Here is a 23,299-nt window from a genome sequence, read left to right on the forward strand (position 1 = left end):
CATGAACCAATTCAACACCTCCACTACAACTGCAACAACCTGCTTATCAAACTGACAATCCTTCAAGTTGAAGATGGAGCACTTTATCAGGATTGCCTTTTGGATTGTAACTCTCTCTGCTTGCTGTCAAGCAAAGTCTCTACCCAAGGGATACTCATCTATTGAATTCTTGCGGACACGTGTCCAATGTGTAAGTGATTTCAAGTTCAGTATTTTTACCTGCTCAGTTTGCGAAGTATCTGCTAATACACTCCAATGCTTTCTTCTGTCCTTACAGCCAACAGATTCAACATTCTATGCTCCAACAAATGTGGAGGTAAGGGTATATTTCATATTGTAAAGTTTTAGATATATAGTATAGTTCTTTAAAATGTAATGATGCATTTCCAGTAACTTCACTAAGCCACAAGTAACAATGGAATATGGTATATGTATGTACCAAACATGATGATGATGGACTGATCAGTTTATGAGTAAGTCAACAAAAATGCATATTGGGTGCTCCCCAGCATCAAAGACGCTCAAGCTTCAGGGTTTAGTTGAGCTTCTATAAACCACATGTAAAGGTTCTCTAGTACAGGAAATGAGTCTGCCAGGTGTTGATGCTCCACACAGCTATGACAGCTTCTATTTGCTGGCTTCTCTGTGTGCAGCCACAAGTCGGCCTCAGTCGGTCAGGCAGTAAACGGAAGCTAAAACACCTTTCTCTCTCTCCCACAGCCAAAGTGCATTACTACAGCACTGGACTGCTTTAAGAAAGAAATTGATGTAACAGTCACCAGCGAATGTCATCACCCCACTCAATTCATAGAACAGGCTATTGACTTCTTGGATAAAAAGATCACAGAATCTGCAAAAGACTATGTAAGTTTTCCTCCATACTGGGTTGCCAATGATTAAAAAAAAGATTTTTAAAAAACGAGACTACATAAAATTTGCTCAAATGAACTAAAGTGTGTTACTGTCTTCTCCCTAGGCACTGACAAACTCCACTGAATGTGCCTGTGAGGCACATCCTCAACTTCCCTTCAGCGAGTTTCTGGACGAAATGGCATCTTTACTTCAGCATCAATACACCTTGAAAAGCCTTGGAAGGTAAACAGGAAACTTCAGCCCGGTGAGGCTGGGGCAACTTTTGTGCCGCAGCCTCCCCATCAGCTGTACTGAGACACACTGCAAGCAGCACACACATTCTGAAACAGACGGATTGTTCAAAAACATGCACGTGTGTTTTAAGGATTTTATGTAATCAAGCAACATCTATGCACGTTGAACGGAGTGATCTCAGGTATATGTGATTTTTGTGATGCAATGATTCTCAACACTGCTCTAAAATTTTTTGTCATCACAATATGGAGATATGCCAAATATTCATACTGAATGTTTTTCTTATATTTTTACTACATGTTAATATAATCTCATACTTCTACAATTATAGATATTTGTTTGTATGGTTGCTACAAAAAAGAAAAAAACAGCTGTGAAGTGTATTTACAAGTTCTCGTCAATTTCCAACAGTGAGAATGTATTTGATGTAAGCTCCTGTAAAGGTCTACATTTTTATTTATATATTTATTGTATATTTAATGTGCTCTGTGTTGGTGGTCTAAATCTGAATGTATAACTTAATTAATAAAATGTAATCTTAAAAGAGATAGAGTTTGTGTATTGCCATTGAGAATATGTACAATTTATGGAAAGCAAGCCAACAGTATAAAGTTTTAGTGGACGTCCTCAAAATTACAAATATCTATGTTAGCTAATGTTGCTATTACTTCCTCTTGTTTGCTAGTTCATGGAGACAAATTCTATTTTAGAGAGAGATTTTCCCACTTAACATTAGTGATGCAAATAATGTGGGAGAGTTGTAGGTGTGTGGCAACTGTAGGAGGCTAAATTTCCTCAACGTTAAGGGCAAATTAACTTGTCAAGCTGTCAACAAGAAGTTTGCCAATGGAAAGTTTGCCGTAGTGTAGTCACTGTCATTTTAGGAACAAATGCAGATTCTGTGCAGTCATACAATGCTTAGCTATTAGTGCCCATGTTGGCAGGTTAGCTGTTTCTGGTGTCATAATACAGTAGCAAGATAGCCAACACACTGCATTGATACTGCTAACTGTACTGCAAAATAAAGCTACTTTCTATTTTAAAAGTACATTCTAAGAGCATATAGAATGCATTAGAGAAAGTCTTTTTTTATTATATGAAAAAAGGTAGAATAGTATCATGGTTTATTCCAATATACTAGAGCTGGGACCTTTCTGTGTTTGAAAGTGTTTTTTTCTGTTCCATATCATGGAAGAAGTTATTTCGTGCACCGCTATGTCACTTTCTTGTAGTCATGGGTACTCGGACATTTAATTTTTTTCACCTTTCATTCAGCTTTTAAACATGGCAACTTTCACTGAGAAATTAAACGCTACCCAGAGGTCAACTGAATTCTTAATCCAGACATGATTTACGAGAACGCAGTACATATTATACATCCTCCAGCACAGCACCTTAGCATAGGTGCTACAGCTTCTAAGAGCTTGGGTCTCAAATGTTTTCACTGCGTAACCACATCAAGAGAGTTGCATATCCTGTTTCTCTCTAAACCTACTCGTATCACCTCAGTGACTGATGCCAAAAGAGGTTTGGCTCATTCATTATACATTCTACATTCGGGCAAATCTGCTTCTGTTTGGGAGAAGTGAATCACTAACTTAAAGTTCCTTGTGACATTAGACCAGTCCAAAACAAGAATACAAGAGAAGGCTGTACTCACTTACACATACAACATTCAGATTTAGCAATGATCATAACTCTAAAATACTGTAGGTTGGTGTTGGCTGCCTGATGTTTTACACACACACACACACACACACACACAATTAATGAAATCTTAAATATGGACTGCTGGAAGGGAGGAAGTTTGGGGTGCATCCCTCTTCTAATTTTCATGGCAGATGTAAATTACTTGTCTTGATTATTAAATTTTTCCACTGCTGACAGAAAATCGGAACTGACACCTTAAGATATATCCAAAAGCAGAAACAGCAGAAACTTTTAGAAAGTGCATCAAGCAAACACTACTGCTCTTAAGGTTTTCCCTTTGCATTATCATTTAAAACAGGTTGAGAGATGAGCACGACTGTCTCCTCAGTAAAATGAAAGACAAAGCTATTAGCATCAGACATCAACTCTGTGGGTCGGTCTACACATCCTGAGCAGAACATAACCAGTTACAAGCATTAAAATTCAACTAATCTGCATTCAACCATTTTACTACATTGATGTACTGACATAATTATAAAAAGTTAAGGTGCTATCAGGATTTGGTGCACTGCATTACACTTTACGATTACACTCTGCTTTGCATGATGTAAAAACGAAAACATTTAAAAAGGAGAAGTTTAGAACTTGTGGCTGTACATACAACTGAAGGGCTTGATCCCTGGTCACAAGCTCCCTGTATGCACAAGTAGTTCCTTCTGTTGGCCAAACCAGTAGGAAATAAACAGACCACTCCATTCACAAGACTGTTCGATACTCAAGTGTAAATAATCCACTGCATCGTATACACAGGAAACCAAAGCATTTCCTGTATGTGTGTGAGGCAAATCAACAGTTTGCATCAACATGGAGGGGGTGGGGGGGTCAAGAAGTTTGAACTGAGTGACAGAACCTTGCATAATACAATCTGTGTTTTAAGTAAGTAAAAATCTGCAAGGGCCACTTCACAGTAGACTGCCCCCAAAAAGATTGGAACTTCAGATGCTGGTAAATTCTGTGTAGTCCACTGGCCACTTACTGAACAGAGAGCAACAGCATCAGTAAAAAGTTGTATTCCAACATCATATAGTATTAACTAGTGTTCAACTAAGCGAGAGGAATGGTAATTCTGGAGTTTTAAGCCGGGATTTTTTGGGGTTTAGTACGACTTAGACAGTGAGGTTTTATTTTCAAATTAAGTTAGTTGTAGCCAATATTTATAGTTCATAGTTCTCTTTTGTAAATATAGCCTCCTCCCACCCCCCAAACAGATTAAACCACAAACAATTTGGTTTGGTGTGAACAAACTCAAGTCTTTTATGCTACAATCCCAACATAACTTCCTTTTCATACATTAGAGCCCTTAGGACTAAAAAAAAAAGAGCTCAAAAGTAGGATACAAAAGTTATGACCATAAAGCATGAAATACTATTTCAAAAAGACAAACAATGTAAAGGGTGCACACTCACCACCATATAGAGTGTATATCATTGATACAATAATAATAATAATAATAATATGTCAACTGAAGCTCGCAGAACAATCTTATACTATGCCCTGATAAAGGCCCATAGTGGGCTGCACCATGTTTTGCTTTAAACAAATGACAATTTTATACAAATGTATGTATTTGTATTCCTCTTTTGGAAATCAGACCCAATCCTGATGGTCAAAGACCACAGACAGAGTTTACAAACATAAAGCTGCTCCCTGAATATAATCAGAACCAGCATGGCGAACACAACAACAATGGTGAACACAGCAACAAGTGCTTCTTAACTTTAAAATAAAATGTTAACACTTAGTTTTAACTAAAGCTTTTTTAAAATTTTGAAACATAACTGCTCCCACAATGTAGCTTTTTCCAGTGATAATGTGATTTTATTTACATACTGAAGTTATCACTAACCGAAAGCTTGACCAGCCAGGAACCAAACCCCTGCTGCAACAGGTACGCCTTCAGCACGTTCTTGGCCTCCTGGTACGACTTGGCCATCATCTTCAGGATCAAAATAACAAAAGAAGTGCTATGAATAACAACAACCTTTACAGAGAACTTCTCTAAAGCAAATATGTAAATATGTCAGTCTTCATCTATTTTAAATGTGAAAAGATGAAGTGAAGTAATAAAATTTTGCTATATACAAGTAAATAAATTATTTCAAAATACAGGACCTGATTTTGATTTTTTTTAACCAAAGAAAGTGAATATCAGTGTATCACTCAATGCTGTAATACACGTGTAACTTTGGTACACATTACAGAGGGCTGTTGAGGTCACCTTGGCTTCTCTGTAGGTGCTTGTCGCCAGCAGGTCCTGCCTCTGGGCCTCTTTGGCCACCAGCTTGAAGCGGTGCAGCATTGCTGCTTTGCAGAGACGACTTGCAAGAGCAGAGCCACTCTTAAAGGGAGATCTACAATGACAAAATCAGTGTAAAGAAGCAGCTTTGATGTAATCACAGACAAAGCTAAGGAAAATAGCAGAAAGTAAATCCCTACACAGCTGACTGACAAGGGAACTTGTCAAGCTGACAAACAATGACTGCAGTAAATATTCTCAGTTCAGACTGCCTTGTTTCAACTTTGAAATGCCTGTAATCCACTTTTCAATGTATCATTAATTTCAGCAATATCTCATTGATTGTGTTGTGATCAACATAAGCTCTGAAGCAATGCTATTGATTTTTTAGTTTTGAAAAAACGTTATTCAATTGTTGTCGTAGCAATCTCTGAACTGAATGGAAAAGCGCCACACCAAGCATAAACTAATTCTTACTCCTCAACAGTCTTGCCCACCAGGCCATTCACAACCTCCAGGGAGCTGTCTCCTTCACTCCAGTTGAGACCGTAGGTCAAATGGCTGCTGTTGCCGCTGCCGATTGTCACAGAAGGCACCAGGCTGATGTGGGGCCTCATCATGCAGTAGAACATAGGCAACTGGGAGGTGATTCCCTCCACACGCTGGCTCACAGAGATCTCCATGCCACGAGTGTCACTGCAGTCAGAGTCACCTATAGAATTGAAAATTTTAAAAGTTAGTGTTCTCCATGTACAGTTATACTATATTCTTTTTCTACAGCTTGTGGATTGCAGGAGATTGACTCTAGATAGTGACACTGCATCTGATCCATTTCATGATTTATTTGTGGAATGCCAGCTTTTGCCATTTGAAGGTGGAGTCAGCGACTCCATTCAAGTGCCATTTTTGTCTAATTCAGCAAATATCACCTCATGGTCCACTAGCTGTCAGTTCTGTATGTGCACTGACAAAAATAGTGTTCTTACACACCCCTGGCTCTGTAAAAAGGAAACAACGTGGCTTGGAGCGCGCCACACAACACTAGTGCAGCCAATCAGGAGCCGGAGGCGTTTCTTCTCAAGCACAGGATGGGGATGGTTGAGGGGAAGGGTGATGAGGAGTAGGGGGCAGTAGGAGCAAGAGGAATGGTAACTATCTTAATATTCTAACTAGGTACATATCAATAATCTTTCTCCTGAATCGCTGACTCCACCTTTAATAGAAGAGAAACACAGGATAGACTGAACAGGTTGCAGAGCTCATTAATTCCTTATTCCGTTGACGAATAAAAGGATGGGTACAAAGGAAAACAAAAGATGAATTCTTTGTAAGTCAGGGTAGTTGGTCAGGAAATAAGCTAAGTTTTAACTGTTCAAAGAATGGCAGGTACCTGTAATTGTCAAAACAGAAGGCTCTTTTTGAATGACTTTTGTGCTATGTGTGTGAAATTGATTTGCCGTGTGACAGTGATAACTCAAGACTAAGGAGGATGATGTGACTTGTTGACTTGCCGATGAGGATGCTTTGCACATAGACAGGCTCAATAAAGTGGCTGAGCAAGGCTCCCTGGTATCCTAGGACCTGCCACTGAGTGAGCTTGTCTGTGGCAGACATGCTGATCACCTTGGCTGAAGAGTGATCAAAGGCAGCTGAGAAAACTGAGAATACCTATAAACAAAAAATAAATTTGTACTTATGCAGAAACACTATAAGCAATAGTTGCAATGCCATTCATATTATGACTCCATGATGAGTTTAGAAATACGCAACCCTATTATATACCATAAAATACCCTAGATGAAAGAAAGTAACAGTACAACACCTTGCCTTCCACTGATAGGTGTAGGCTGATCTCATTGTTGACTTCCAATGCCAAAATGGAGAGTGGGTTCAGACGCCTGACAACAGAGCACAGAGCTGAGGAAAAGCATTTGAAATCTTTTCATGATTCATTTGAATCATGCCGTTTCACCAGGTACTGGCTTTTCTGTTGCTGTTGTAAAGCTACCATACACAGCTACAGGTTCAGAGCAAAACAACAGTAGATTTTTATGCCAGAGCATGTGGGACGACATAACTAACCTGTCATGTGTTTGAGGTTCAAGTTGTGTTAAACTTTGTAATGCTTGTATTCAAAATTAGGTAAATAAATCATGCCAGTTATTACTCCTAATATTTGGTTGTCTTTCCCTTACTTGTGTTACTTGTGTTGTGAGAAAACAGTGTTGAGATGATCCAAAGGATGAAGCTGATAACCAAGCACTCACAGTTTGGATGGGATCTGAGCAGCACCCTTTGGCAGTTGGTTCACATAGAGGTGGAGGGTGATGCCGCTCTTCAGGCTGAGAAGGCCACCGCCGCTGCTCTGCTGGAAGATCGACTTCTCCCTCAGATTGGCTGTTTTACTGAAGAACATCAGCAGGTGCCGGTACAGACACCTGACGGCACAGCATGAGAATAACTCATTATGATGAAATATGTGCAGACGCAGTAGTAACTGTGTACAGAGGTAAAGACCTACAAAGGTCATTCATGTCTTCTCCTGTGAATAATTCAGTAAAACAATCCTTCAGCTGAGGAGCAGTTGAATGTGAACGAAGCATCAAATTCAAACCAATATTTCACTGTATAATCACATAGCTGTGGTATGACGACAGTGCTAACAAGATCCTGATTTTAGAATGATAATGATAACAGCATCCGTTTTGTAAATTATTGCAGAGTTTAACAGTGACAGGTGAAACTAGTCATTTCTTAAACTGTGAAAGTAATCACCATAGTGATAATGTTTTCATTACCTCTTCCAGAATAGGCTACATGAAGTTAGAATAATGTGAAATCTGCTGACAACACTTCCCCACAAGATATGTTCAAATACAGAAACAACACAAGGACATGGTTGTGAATTACTATTCCAAAATTGTAAATAGTCACCATCAGATTTGACAAGGCATAGCATGTGTGTTATGTCAGGGCATTATGACCTGCTTCACAGAACAACAGGAAATGCATGAGTCTTTTTGTAGGCTGCAGTGGTCTACACACTTGCTTAAGCCACTGACAGATGCCACGCACTCAACAAATGTGTCATCTGTACAACCAAATACGAACTTCTCAGTATCTGGAGGTGTCTGAACTGGTGATTAATCCTGATGTTTGGGGCCCTTCAGTATTTTCCATTTCCATTTCAACCTCTGTGCTTCATACAGATATCAAGTGTCAGTCCCTTCATGGAAAGTGCTACTAGGAAGGCAACGCTTTCACTGTTCAGAGCATTGACACTGTGGTTTGAGAAGTTAAAACATGACCCAAACACTCTCTAATATACACACACAGGGTCACGTTTACAACTAACCTCATAAGTGATCTCCTTGCAGTCACCACAGCATGGGAATCATGCACAATCCTACCACTCGATGAGGTACTCTCTTTGGTATTGAAGTTCCCGGTGCCAAAGGCAACCACCTCACACCTGCTGGCTAGAGGGACAGAAGAGTTTGTGCAGAGGTGAATACTTTTGGAAGTGTTGGTTTTAAGCCCTGATGAGTTAAGGCTAGTTGAGGTTGTAGAATGTGGTGTGTTTGTGTTTGGTTGCATTATAATTTTTGGCTTTCTGAAATTTTGTCAACATGCCAACAATCTCAATCATTATCAATCTATAATGAGCCCGCTGAAAACACCAGGACTTTTTCTCTGATTGACCTATGGGGTATGAACAGAAAGAAACACATTTTAATCTACAGCAATCCAATGAAAATCCATGAACTACAGCCTGGCAGAATACTTGTGTACACAGGCTTACACAGACAAGTCATTTCAGCTGAAGGTGTAGTATTTTTTGCTTTACTTGAACTGGATCGCATGAGCTCATCCTATATACTGTAGCATATAGTGTGAGGTCTGTATAATGGTGAGACTTCACTTACGAGTCTGAATGATGAATGCTGCTGTGGTGCCCGTACAGGCAGAGAACTCGGGGTGGCTGTTCATCAGTTTAGTGACCTGATCCCTGACAGCTTGTGGAATCTGAAGGTTGACACAATTCTTCTTTTCTGAACAGCAAAAAATAATAAAGAAAAAAAATGCAATTTAACAGGGCTACATCTCATTATAGACATCTCAGATGAGAAATTTCTGTCTAGAGATGCAATGAATATTGAATATTCTAAAGTAAACGCATTTGCACAATAATCCCTGCAGTTCCCCCCTTTTGCTGCATAAAGTATGGTCCTCAAATAATTCAACATAATTCATAAGCACACAGGATCTAAAATGAAACAACTGTTAATGTGAGCTGCAGCCATCTCATAAATATGGCGGCACTCGGGATAGTCCAGAACCAGAATTACTGGTCAGATGGATGTCAGAAATGGAGGGCTCTTCTTGTACTGGCAGGGGCGGAGGGACACCTGTGGAAAAAAACAGAAATAAATTAAATGAATGGAGATAAGAGCCAACTTACAAAGATACTACGCCCTGCTGTAACAGATTTTATCATTGTCATTGTTGATTATTATCACTAATTGCCATCTGCCCACCTGTAACTGCTAATACTGAGGGTGTATGTGATAACCAACATCATGAATAGTATTTGATCTTCACTGTGAGGGACTTAAGTCTCATGTTAAATCACTATGTTATGATGATATTTACTGTAACATCATCAATAAACGCACAAGGGAGGGAAGCCAATGAGGTAACTGAGGGTAATTTTCATCAGCACAAGAGGAATCATAAAAGTCTGCAACAAAAACAAATTATATTTTGATCAGCATTAGACCCTAACCTGATGCTTCAGGAGTTACAGATTTTACATTGTACAAGGTGGGAAGCAGGTCCTGCACAGCAAGCTGAGCCGCTTTGAGCCGAGCCTCCTTCTTGGTTATTCCCATGCCAGTCTGGTACTGGACCCCATCAATCACCACGCAGAAAGCAAAATAAAGCCCTGGTACGTTTCCTGAGAAAACAACATCCAAGAAATTGGTCGGACACAAATCCTCAGCTCTCGCTACGGATGTGACTTTTCTATCAGTAAGCAATCAGGATTTGGGAGTCACGCAATGACCTGAGAGTCTGCAGGTTTCATCCAAACCAAACTTCAGAAAAGCTGATTTCACTGACTAGAGCCTTTGAGCACAGGAGGAAGCCATAATCAGTTAAATCAGCAGGTGTAAATGTATTTGATTGGAATGAAAATTGACTTAGACTTTGGGAGTAACATTGTTTGGAAATGGATGTGTCCCTGTGCTTTAGGAATTGTGTGACGTTTTGTAGACAAAATAATTCATACATTCATTAACAAAATATTTGGACAATTCATCAATTATGTCCTAAAAAAATCACTGTTGCACTCGTGCAAAAAATGTGTCTGTCACTTGTGTATCAATTCTTATCTGTGATTCCTGATACCTATTCTGTTATAAGTAAAGACATTACAAGAACACAAGTGGTCCCTCAGGTGAATCTGAATGCACAGAGACATGCTGAAGAACATTACCTGTGGTCACCGTCTCCTTTAATACCAGGTGGAACTGCAAAACCTGAGCGAGCTGATGCAGAAGAGACACGGCATTCGTCTCCCCTTGCATGTATCTGTCAATAAGCATTGTAGGTGTGCACTTTGGCCCGACAGCAGGACCTTAGATGGTGAAATAAGGATAAGTGCATAAAGGCCAGATTAAAATCTTGTTTGGCACTTTTACAGATGTGTTCATTTGGCTGTAGCAAAAAAATAAAAGGTTAACAGAAACCAGACCTCAGAGGGAGTGAATGCAGTCAAGAAGTAATCATCTGAATTTGTTATAAAATTAAGTATCACTGAAATTTATGTTGCTGACATTAAAGCTAATTCCTATGTGAAACTCACCACGTTTAAATTGACTTTTCACATGTTGGTCAGAGACATCTCTGCCAGGCCCATTCAAGGTAGACAGAGGTTTGTGTGATTCAGTCAGTCCTGGCTTTGCGGGCGAATACTTCATGAGGATTTCTGCAAAATAGGCTCCTCTGGAACCCCGAAATGATCCACGAGCTGAAAACATCCTGAAAGCTTTCACGATCACTGAAAACAGAAGAATATAAAACCACACCTTAAAAACACACACAAACAAGTTAGCTAGGGTTCTTTAAGAATAAACACATTCAAAGGCATCTAATGACCACTGACCTAGTCGGACCAACTGTAACCACTTAGGCTAGCATGTGGTGTAATTATTTCCAACATTCATGGTAACAACAGAAATATTCCTAGACAGTCTTAAGATGTAAACCCTCGAATCATTAAAATGTATTTTTGTTTTTACAGCCTGCCAAAAAAATATTAAAATTAGTGGCCAGCACTCAATACAAGATTAATTCCTCTCACTTTAGCTACTGTTACAGGGTACCATTAAGGGATGTTAATGGAATAATCCTGATACCGCTAACCTCAGACACAACCTGTCATACCTCATGTGGTAATGTTAAGACTAACGTTAAGCTCAACCGTTAAGCTAGCTAACGATATTTAGCCAAAATAAACTCGAAGTTCCATGAACCGCTACTAATTTTCCCGTCTTCGCTCACGCTGTACACACGTTCAGTTGCCAAAACTGTAATATTCAACAACAAAAACGAAACAATATGGACTTTTTCGGCGTTATCTGTGTGGATTTTCAACCCGTGCGGAACTACGTCTTACCGTTAAGGTAAAGTCCGTGTAACGTGGGCGTGTGTTACGTACGTGCGTGCGGCCGTTGACGACGTTGCAGTTCGTAGACAGGAAGAACTGCGCTGTTTGGAAACATGTGGCCGCCATCTTGTCGTGGTGATGTGTCCATGCTTACGGGTCGCCAAAGGTGCTTAATTTTTGTATTTTAATGATAGGGTTATTTTCTATACACAAGTGTAGATTTTCTTTAAAAGTTGCTACAAGTTCTGTGGCATTCAAAAATTTAAATTGTCTGTCAAATCTGAAAAAATGCCATAAGACCTGTGTTTTGATTAAAGCCAAATTAATTTTATTTTATATATTATGTATTTTATATCATAGTTTTGTTTTTTGTCTCCTTATTAAAGTATGCCGCTCCGAATTAATAGTGGGTGCTTATAACAACTAGAATGTATTTTTGTAATTTGATGATGGGATAGATTGGGGTGATTTTTTTTTTTCCATTTAATTTGTTCTGCTGAATGACTCTATACTACTACTAGCAATGATTCCAATGTGTGTGATCAGTCTAATCAACTCACAGAACTGGCTCATAAATCACTGAAAAACACACCTCTGACATTTTGCAGGCTGCAGCTAATTGTCCAATCTGCTCATTTCCAGATTTAGTTCTCAACATGCACGTTCACCCGTAGATCAGGAAATCCTATTATATTCATATAGAGTAGACCAGGCAGAATTCTTATGCTTTTACTGTCCAGGACAACACATGCAGAAACATGACATGTATACCTACATGAAGTGCTTTTTTGTTCCACTTCTGCAGTAAGAGAACAAAAACTACTGCTTTAGGTTTTGATTGTGTGTCAACGTTTATTCTTAACCATCACCTTTGGCCTGAGCTGGGTCAATTTTTGGCCCATGCAGTGGCATGTTTGCATTAGGTTTTGTTCCAACTCATTGTGAGTTGTGAAAATTTCAAGTGGGTGGTAATTGAAAGTGGGTTTCCTCTCTCACCTCCTACCCCACTTGTGACATGTTGACACTTGTGGTATGTCGGTACACAGGGACAGCTTCCTCTACCTCTCAGACATTTGCTGGCAGCACAGATCGCACTCCTACACTATTTGTCTGCATCGTCACTGAGACAAAATAAACTTATTTTGAATACCTTGAGTAAAGTCATTTTTATTTTAGTCTCAAGTGTCCTGTTAGTGACTGATTTTCTAGTTTGGGAATTTCCCTTCATCTGAATGACTTAAAATAGTTGTGTGCATTGGCTGATTTTTTCACTTCATCAGTGGGGTTTTTACACTTTGTTATTTATAGAATAGGCACAGTCTCAGACGACGATAAAAGGTAAGGTCAGAGGGCACTTAGCCTAGTATTTTCACTATAGCAGCAGACACTCTAACCTGCGGATGATAATTGTATTTTGTTTTTCTGACATCACAAATTAGGTCAAGTTTGTAGCCAGAAAGTAAAGCATTGAGGCAAGTGTATCATTGATCCTAACCTTGTGTTCCCAGTTGAACCTTTTTGGGATATGTTCTGATTATTCTCTGCAATTGTGCACAGTTCAGATCTATTTAATTTCTAAAGCTAGGTAATTCAGTTATTCCTATATGTTGGATTTGGGCCATTTAAGTGCATTCATATTTTGTGTTCTTGTCATTGACATTAAAGAGTTGAATTGGTACCTCCACAAAAGAATGAAAATTAATGAATGTATGAAATCAATGATGAAAATGACACTGACAATTAGTTTGCTCTCACTTACAAAAATGTGGTCCCCTTTTAGTCATGTTTTCCCTATTTATGTTTCATTTCCTTCAGCGTCATGCTAGTTAGAGCAAATGTGGGGGCAGGAGAGAGTTTCTTTTTTTTCTGAATTCTGAATTGGAAAAAAAGTGATCACTCATGTTACCTGAGCTACCACATTGTGTTTGTAGCAGAATTAGCATTAAAAATCAGGGATATACACTACTCACAAAAAGTTAGGGATATTTGGCTTTCGGGTGAAATTTCAGGATGAACCTAAAATGCATTCTAAACTTTCCAGGTGAACTTAATGTGACCTTCTCTAAACTTTTGAATGCACATGTCCAACTGTTCAGTGTTTCAGTACTTTTTGCACAAGTTGCTGTTCTCTAACAAGAAGCTTAACAGCAACATTCACAACAGGTTTGATCCATGAATCCACCAATACATTTCCTGCTTCAGTTAGAATTGGTATTTAAACAGTCCTCCTCATCGTGCTGTTCACATTCTGACATCATGAGACCAAGACGACACCTAACGATTGATCAACAGCACCTCGCCATTGCAAGGCTTCAAACAGGAAGTCCTCAGACGGAGGTGTTCACTGAGCTTAGAGGGTCACAGAGTGTCATCAGGAGGTTGTAACAGTGATTCAGAGAGACTGGAAGAGTCACAGAAAGGAGAGGAGTGGACGTCCTTTGGCCACATCCCAATTTATTGAGACACTGAAAATTTTTTGTTGTGGTATACCCACCACTGTTGTTAGCTTTTCTTTCAATAAATTGTTTAAAATGAAGAAATTACCATTGCATGCTTCTGCTTAAATGCCCTACTTTCATGATATAATATCACTGTCGCATTAACTTTTTCCATTTTCCATAAATTTCACCTGAAAGTCGAATATCCCTAACTTTTTGTGAGTAGTGTATAAAATAAATCAATAAGACTTTCATGTCTGTAGGGTAAATATGATGCTACTTCCAGCAGCCAGTGAGCTTAGCTTAGCTTAGCATAGAGACTGGATAAGGGGGAACCAGACTATCTCTCCATCTGCGACCCACCTACCAACACCCCATATTTGGATTGTTGAATTCACACAGTAAAAGTGCGTGGTCCCACTGTGAAGTTACCAGGAAGCTGACAGAGACTCAAGAAATACTCTGTAACATAATGCCACTGTAAAACTGCAAGAGAAAAAGTTTGAGAAGGTAAAAGTTTGCTTGACATTAGGATAGCTATAGCTGATATTAGTGGTGCTGGATATTTAATTGTGTTTTCCAGCCCATGTTATACATTAACTACACAATATGAAAGCGTATGTTCAGTGCAGTCGGTGGCTGGCTGTGGTTAGGGGCTTGACATTGTTTGTGACTATTGCCAGAATCGAAACTTTATCATAACCTTTTGAATGCTAACGGGTCTTATGAACGGCTGCTGGCTTCACTGTTATCAATTCCCCCCTCGAACCATGAAGTTTCCTCATTAGGGGCAATAAACGCGATTGCAAGCGCACGAAGGTAAAATGGAACAAGCAGCCCACGGCCAGCCAGCAGTGAAGGTCACCACAGGAACAAATATGGTTTTACACCCCCACGCAGATTGTAGGGAGTTTGAATTGACTTCTCTGATCAGTCACACTTGAAAAGGGAAAGGACGTGGTCTGAAATGAGTTTGCATGCGCCATCCTCCTGTTAATCTTCCCATAAGCTAAGATAAAGGAAAAAAAATGAGTCACCTGACGTCAAGTGTGCAGCCTTAACCACAACTCAGTTTTCCCATTGATGAAGCTGGGAGAGAAGCAGGTCGTTCGAGGGGAACACGTCTTCAGTCAGTTTGTGTTTTACATGTTTGTAGAAACAATTTGTGTTTGTTGAATGACAACTTGAGCTCTGTCATCATTATTTTTTTAAATGCATCTCAGACATACAGTGCATAGCCTAGTTGTGCAGTACTCGACTAATAATAGAGCAAAAGAAGTGGGACGACCGAGCATTTCTGAATAACTTAAACAATCAAGATAATGATGTTAAAAGGTTTAAGGGTTCAAGAAATAGATACAACAAAGATTCATGTTTCCACAGCACCATATTATTATTAATTATCTAAGAGAATGGGTTAAAACGTTTGTTTATCTATTGTGGGGTTGGTTTTTCAGCACGGAAAAATCAGCTGCGATCGGAAATGAAACGCTCAACTCCGGAAATATTTGCTGTTATTAATAACTTGCTGCACGTCTGCACCCTCACACCAATTTGGAAAAGCTGAACCCCAACTGAAAGGCATTAAAGGCAGTGGAATTCCCCCCCCCCGCCCCTGAGTGAAATTTTCAGGGCACCACCATGTCTATCAAACTCAGATAGAAACTTCCTTTTCTTTTTATTCTTTTATTCGACATGTATTTTGCAAAAACCATCATGCAAGGGGTCATAACACAACCACTTGCACATGCATGATGTAAATGTAAATCAATGTTCCATGATCGGAGCCTTAGTTTTGCTTCTGCCCACAACAACAAACATGTTCTCCAGGCAGATAACAGGCTTTCCAAACTGACATTTAACACTGTTCGAATGTTCTATCAAATATTATTTACATGTGAATATTGTTAAAATTCGATCTGTCACATACTGATCCATGTGTGATATTTGCATGGTTGATAGATCGCCTGCCACTGATATTCACACGCTGTTTTTTGTTTCAACAGCAGAGGGCAGTGGAAGAGTGGAGATAAAACAGTGGCAAACTGAAGCTTAGGCAATACACTTCACACAATGCTCTTAATTAGAATATGAGAAAGTTTGCTGTGTGAATAATTGTGGTGTGGAATGATAATGACAGACCTAAGATAAGATAAGATAATGAGTTATCAGTGTTGGGTATCCAACTTTGAGAATATCAGCTTGCGCAATTCATCTCATCTGTAGAGAACAACACTGACCGCTTTACTGGAGAGAGTGCCCCCAGACCATCAGAAACCAGAGCCTAGTGCCCCATGGCTCACTCATGTTTGCTCTGACAGCACCCCACCATTGATAAATAACAGCAGCTCTTCTTTAGCCTGCTGGTGCAGTCGCGTTCAGCTGCAGCTCTCCAATGCGTCTCCACAGCCAAGATTGAATCTTCCCCATTCATTAGACTAAGTGGATGAGGCTCTCTAATAGGGGCTCCCTTCCCCTCAATAATTGCCGTTGATTGGCGTAAATTAGACCCTAGTTGCCAGACGAGTGATTCTCGACGACGATAATCTGATTCCCAACTCAAACTAATAGGATTTTAACTCTGGCTTTGGCCTAATGTCCGTCTGCAAACCCTGGCTATGGCCCTCTGCCCCATCTAGCCGACGTCCTCTGGATCATATCTGGGCCAGGCCAAGCTGAAGCTGCAGTGGTGTATGGAGTCAGCAGGGTTGGGGGTCGGGTCATTGCTGTCCTTTGCCCCATGCTCTTGGTGACTCATCCCCTGCACGACATTCTTGGCATCAATTGGTCATTCATGCGTGTCACTTACATCATCTCGGGAACATGTGTGTGAATGAGACTGAAGTCTGCTGGAGCACAGAGCGGATGTTGGATGTCTTCGGCTGACATGCAGCTCCAGTTTAGGCCTGGATAGTGAATGATGAGACCTTTGAGGGCTCAGATTTTTGGGAGGCAATGTGGACATCAATCCAACTTGGCAAATTCTTCAACAATAGAAGTCCATATTTTGTTCCAGAGGCAGTATCTCCTGTGACTGGATACACAATTGAAATCAGTGATGGTAACTACTTTGGCCCAACACTGGTTCCACTTAATAAAAAGCTGGCTCACATCACACTACCAGTAATGTAATGTTACTATATGTTTGGGAAACAGTCTATTAAATATGTATGTTCCAAACCATTTGAAGCAAATTTATTTAAATTTAGGAGGATTTAGGAATTTTGCCAGTTCAGTTATTTCCTTATTAAAAAAGAGAATCATACAATGTTGCACTACTTGCATTTGGCATTAATTAGGATTTATTCAAATGTCGTGGCATTTAAAAACCGACAACTGGCGCCATTTTGGTGCAAATATGATGTGATGTGGGATTGGAAAGATGCAGAAAAAGATGCATCCAATTTTGATTTCCATCCTCAGAATCCAATATTTCACCTTTCTATGTGCCTTCCCAACCACATGAATTGTATAAAAGGAGCACTCTGAATGTTCTTTTGTCATTCAGTTGATACGGGGACGGTGCTACTACTAAGGCCCAAGGACTAATGAATCTCCACTCCATTACCGCTGAATCGGACAGATTGCTCTCCCGGAGAAATGAATTGAGTTTTTTGTATTTGTGAGATCATTCTCCCTCCATTAACTGCTCTTTATCCCGTCTCTTCATCACAGGCAAATCAGGTTAGGCAGCCATGATTAGCTGGGGTGGCCTCCCTTTTTAAAAGGTAATTGGGTTTGGCGGCTCAGCTGATAGTGCCATTAGGACCAATAAAGGCTGGGCTTGGCTCATCGAGTGAAACAGATTCTTCAGCAGCAGATGGCAGACGGTGGGAGAGGGCTCTGATGCATTGAGGCCGAAAACAAAGTTTGTGTAACCAAAGTAGTTCAGGGGCATCCTCTCTATGCTTACCCCCCCCCCTCTACACCTTCCTCCAACCAGCCTAACATTTTACGCTTTCAATAGCGGTGATGGTGCCATTTTCAAAGGGATACAATGACAGCTTTTAATATGCTGTACACTGATTACAAAATGATTCACCCATTACAAAGTGGTATTTTCTATTGGGGTAATTAATCATTTGCACAGAGACGTTTTAATGGTGTACTTGGGGCTATGATGTCAAGCAAGGATTGGAGACGGGTAGGACCAATGTTTTCTGGGAAATCGGTTTCCATCACACCAACGTTGTGTAACACCTTGTTGTTTCTAATAATAACTGGAAGGAAGAAATCATCTTTTTTATTATAATTCTTCACAGTCTACATTCCAAGTTGGTGGCATGTAAAAAACAGTAATCAGTGGTTGATGAAGATCGAAGATGTCGAATCAAGCCTTGCGGTGCGACCTACAATCGATCCCTCCCAACTGTATCATCTCCTGTCATCTGGACTAAAGGAAAGGTGAACTTGCCAATTCCGAGAAATTCTGCAAAGCCACAGATAACCTTACTGCATCTGGGGCTTCGTCCTATAGGAAAAGGTGCATTAGTGGTGACAGGAGGGCCAGTGGGGACTGGTGCTGATGGGAGATTTAGACGGCTGGAGGTGGGCTTGTGTATTATATGGCTGGCCATTGCTGTGACTGTCTCCCTCTTATCTCGTCCACTGAGGGGGTCCGATCCCCATCGCCCCTCTTATCTGCGGGTTAGGCTTAGTTTCTCCCCCTTTTCCTTCCCGGAATCGTCCCAGTTTAGTGAACTATGGCATTGGTAATGTGAAAGGTGACTCTGTTGTTTTTTCTTTTCATTTCAACCAATTGCAAAGTTCATGTAATGAGGCCATCTTTTTAGTATCATCTTTAAATCATTTGTGGGATTTGATTTCAAGACATGCTACATTCATAATATGATCAACTGGGTTTCTGCTGGCCTTATCAACCTTGAAGATGCTTATTTCTGATTTACAGCAGAATCATACAAGTCAAGTCAATGAAAGGCCACTGCCTATTTTACTTTTCTGATTTGCTTTCAGAGTCTTTTGTCAGAAAGGTTTTTAAAGCAGGAGAAAAAACGAAATGTGTCAATACAGTGGAAATGCAATGATCTATCTTGCTTCCGTATGTCTGTTTCTGTGCCTGCACACACACATTGATGTATTACTGAAGTATAACCACAGGGTTGCGGTACATTTTCACCTGAGAGCTGCACATTTCCAGCCCTCCTAAATAAAACATTGTGTCGCTAGGCGCCGGTAAGTGTCCCTCAAAGAGCAGAGGGAGGAAGGGCGAGGGTAAAAAGCGTCCAGGTTAAGTTGTTTGAAAGGCCCCGGGTATTAAGAGGCATTTTACACTTAAGAAGTTGGTTTCGCTGGGTTTTCTGTTTCCCCTCTTATTGATTGATGCTCAACTATCAATGCATAATAGAAAAGCACTCAGAGCAAATGCAGGGTTATGGCCTTGGGAGGGAGTCGGCAGACGAGACTGCAGCACCCCCCCCACTCCAATGCCATTATTGGCCCATAAAGGATCCCTCGGGAAGGCCACGGTGTTCAGATCAGCACACACCAAATACCCAATTAAAAAAGGCTTTAAATTCCCTCCTCTTTCCTGGGCAAAAATCAATCTGAATTCAATCTATTCGGCTAGGATTCCGACAGAGCAGGTAATTGCCCATAATCGGTCAGCTAGGTGACAACAGCTTAAAGGGGAGACACTAATACAATCAGGTATTTGCTTTCAACGCCCGTCCCAGCCCAGGCCTCGGCTGTCGAAAAACAGGTAGAGTGCAGTTTATGTAGCCATCAGACAAAGGCGTATATAAAGTTACACAAGTCTTCTATTGTGGAGCGTTCGACAGCTGATAAAGAGATTCTGTAAAGTACTGGAGGAACGATACTTCCTAAATGACCCATCATAAAGCTGCAATAAATGTATTCAGTGGTCATCTTTGACATTAGCTTGTCAAAGACCTGGAAATGAAATAGCGCCCAGATTCTTCTATAAAGGCTTCACATTGTCAACACATATTATTAGCATCATTTCTGCCTCCTCACAGTCATGTCAGGATTGCCTCAATGAAATTCTATGCTCTAGTAATAGACATGGCATACTTAATGGTAGCATTAGATGAGCGGGATACTTAATGGGGGTATATTACTGTACATAACCCCACCCCACCTGGCATGATGTTTTTCCATTGCCTAATGCATGCAATCTTATGCTGCCTTAATGTTTTCTGCTTGCAAGCAGTTCTCTGGAAAAGAATTTGTCATCTTTCAGAGTGCTGACATCCCCTGTATGTTAATTAAAACAGATATGGACACAACACTGAGCCGCTGTGGCGAGCTGACATTTTTGATATCAAAACTTGTTAAAAAAAATAATTGTATGATTTCAAATGTTCATGAGCAGCAAGAAGATATTCCTGTAATGTTTTCTGGTTTTAAGATACATATTTTTTTGCACCACCAAAATGACAAGATGCATAGCAAAGCCATAAAAGGCGTTTTCCAGTAAAGACCACTGTTTTGCTTTAAGTTTTCTTGTGCCATGAAGTGTCATGATATGTGGGATCTTGAAATAAAACAACACTGAAAATGTCTAATGAATATGAACAACTATGGGGAAAACAGGTACATTATCTCCATATAGTTCTTTTTTATTTTATTATAAACCCTAACAATGCAAACTCACAAAATTCTCTCTCAATCTTCAATTTTTTCTTTTTCTTTATGTATGGTGACACTATCAGAAATACAGTAACCAATGTTTGGATGTGCAAGTGTACATTTGTGCAAGTTGGACAAATGTAGAAAATTGATAAAATAAAAAATATTAAAAAAGAGATAAACCAGTGAGAAGAAACTTGTTATTTGTTTTTTAGGGGACCTGTGACTGGCTTTACTCCAGTTTGCCCAGCTGGTAACATGATGTCCAGAGGTCAGCAGGGGTCAAAGGGTCAGTGGCAGAAGGCTACGATTAATGGATCTCTCAATAAAACGGGAGCTAATATTACCAACTCTCTCTCCCGCAGCCTGACTTCGGTAAAGTGGAGAGGGAATTCCTCATAGCAGACAGTGCAGGGCAAAAAGCTTGGCTCTTGAAATTACTTTCTGTAATGGGTCCAGGCTTTGAAAGTGGAAGCACACTTTTAATTGACCAATCAAATGGAAACAAAGCAGCCAATCTTCAGACACGAAGCAGAAAGCCAATCGAATTTGTTTCATTTCCTGCCAGATCCATCGCCGTTCAAGACCGTTATACAGTACATCAGCGCAGTTGATTATGAATAGGCCTATATCAAATAGCCAGCTGCTTTGAGAGCTTTTGACTTTGTTGCATTAATAAGCACAATGAAAATCAATTTCTCTTCTTTTATAGTATAGTATTATCCCTTTGTTAAAGAATGGCAATGTGGAACTGGATTATTAAAACCTAAGTTAGTGAAACTTTCATTTAAGTGACTCACTGACTCAGCCTGCAGCTGCTGCAGAATGAGCATTCATACCTACTTTTTTTTTTTTTACCACTCGCATGGTACTGTGGTACATGTATGTCCTCAAACGTAACAAGATTTTGACATTTATTAATGAATAGCACTCGTGCAACAAACCTTACCGAAGTAGCTACTCGGTAAGAACCAAGTCTTGAATGAGAGAAGAAGAAAAAGTGACTTAAGCGGGAAAAACGAGTGAGACGAAATAAAATGTATTTTAAAGCAGTCAACTGGTTACCCGTGACTGCTTTAAAGTTATCTGTCACCGTGGACCTGTACAGCTCAGTGAACATGAGTGACTGTGAATGGCGTCACTGAACATGCTGAGCATCATTTGTCCATAAGGTGGCGTATAACACTCTTAGTTGCCAAAGCACACTGACGTCTTATTTCTGAGGTTTCAGCTGTGAAGTCACTGGTCACTGTGGATGGCATGTACCTGTCACAAAAAATACCATTTGATTGACACGGTTACCCCAAGTGCCAGAGGAGGTAGGGCTATTTATATCCTCTTCTTAAAATAATAGTGTTGAAATAACAAAAATAAATATATTTAGATAAATAATAATACTTTACCTAAAATACTATAAATACTTTGAGTCCTACATTCACATTTTTTTTATTGTAGTTTTGTATGTATTTGAGTAGTTTATTCTGTCCAGTTCATCAATTTAAAAAGCTGATCATGTATTTTGTGTCTAAAATCTTAATTTAAAGCATAGAAAAAAATGGGATTTATTAGATTGATATAACTGTCTGACAAAAGCAGTTGGAGGTGAAAGCTTGCTGAGGTTGTCACTTGAGTAAAAGTACAAAGACATAATTAGCAAAATGCATTTTATCACAAGTGAAAGTGCACATAATACATTTTTTTAAATTATTTTCCATCACAAATACTTCACAGTATTTTGAATTCCAATGACATTTTTTTTTTACATTTTGTTTACATTTTTGATTTTTGTTTTGTCAGCAAAAAAAAAAAAAAAAAGGGAGAGAAATCCCGGAGAGCATGTCAGTACCATGCTGTACCAGTTCAACACAGAGCCAAACTGCAAAAGATAATGGCGTTGTATCACTAGACATCATTTTATTTCAATTCATGAGGGTACTTTGTTGCTATGGAGTCCAAATTTCATTCCACACACAAAAAAGTAATGTTGAAATTTAATGGGGCACTTTTTTTTAGTACATTAGTGCTAAACACCAATGTTTGCATTCACCTGTGAAAACAAGTCAAAGAGGTATCCAAGAGGCTTTAACTTTATATCCACATTTCCACAGTGTATCAGAGCAACTTTGAAGCTGTGAGTGACTCAATCTGTTGCTTTCACAAGGCCGGGCGCTGCGAGCAGCTTGTATTTGATTTCACAGAGAGGTGGTAAACATGCCGGTCTTTTCCACTTCTCTGTTGTTCTGACACGCTCAGCTGAGACAGAGCAGCTCTAAAGTGTCAGCTTGAGGATGTGGGCATTGCAGGTCAGCTTTCACACACACAAACTTACACTTCTCAGGTTTCTGCCCACAATATGGGTGGATGTTACTGCCAGTGTCCCCTTGCCGGCCTTGGATTAAACGCTGACGTATTGCACAAGCTTAACTTATGGTTCCCTTAGAAAAGTGATGCTGTTGGGAGAATAATGTAATTACAGTATGTGATATGGCTGTAGAGTGAGTCATTTGCCTTTGAAGAGAGTGTGTACCC

At 39.8% G+C, this 23,299-nt stretch overlaps 1 protein-coding gene across 1 annotated transcript; it reads right to left on the bottom strand.

Moving 5' to 3' along the window:
• Positions 1-4,639: 4,639 nt before the first annotated feature.
• adad1 (adenosine deaminase domain containing 1 (testis-specific)) lies at positions 4,640-11,849 on the bottom strand. Its single transcript, XM_070836425.1, has 12 exons — positions 11,771-11,849; positions 10,551-10,691; positions 9,840-10,010; positions 9,394-9,462; positions 8,980-9,105; positions 8,409-8,532; positions 7,321-7,491; positions 6,876-6,951; positions 6,565-6,721; positions 5,531-5,765; positions 5,036-5,168; positions 4,640-4,753 (listed from the first exon to the last, which is right to left on the bottom strand). The coding sequence occupies exons 1-12, from the start codon at positions 11,847-11,849 to the stop codon at positions 4,640-4,642; spliced, it is 1,596 nt and encodes a 531-aa protein (XP_070692526.1).
• Positions 11,850-23,299: the final 11,450 nt, after the last annotated feature.

The sequence above is a fragment of the Pempheris klunzingeri genome, chromosome 9, assembly GCF_042242105.1.
Source record: "Pempheris klunzingeri isolate RE-2024b chromosome 9, fPemKlu1.hap1, whole genome shotgun sequence".
Lineage (NCBI taxonomy): Eukaryota > Metazoa > Chordata > Actinopteri > Acropomatiformes > Pempheridae > Pempheris > Pempheris klunzingeri.

Bases quoted from the DNA above. Each gene is read 5' to 3' on its own strand.
- adad1 (XM_070836425.1), bottom strand. From the start codon at position 11,849: ATGGCGGCCACATGTTTCCAAACAGCGCAGTTCTTCCTGTCTACGAAC. The intron at 10,011-10,550 runs GTAATGTTCTTC...TTGTTTTCTCAG, and splicing joins AAAGGAGACGGTGACCACAG to GAAACGTACCAGGGCTTTAT. The intron at 5,766-6,564 runs GCAAGTCAACAA...TCAATTCTATAG, and splicing joins TGTGCAAAGCATCCTCATCG to GTGACTCTGACTGCAGTGAC.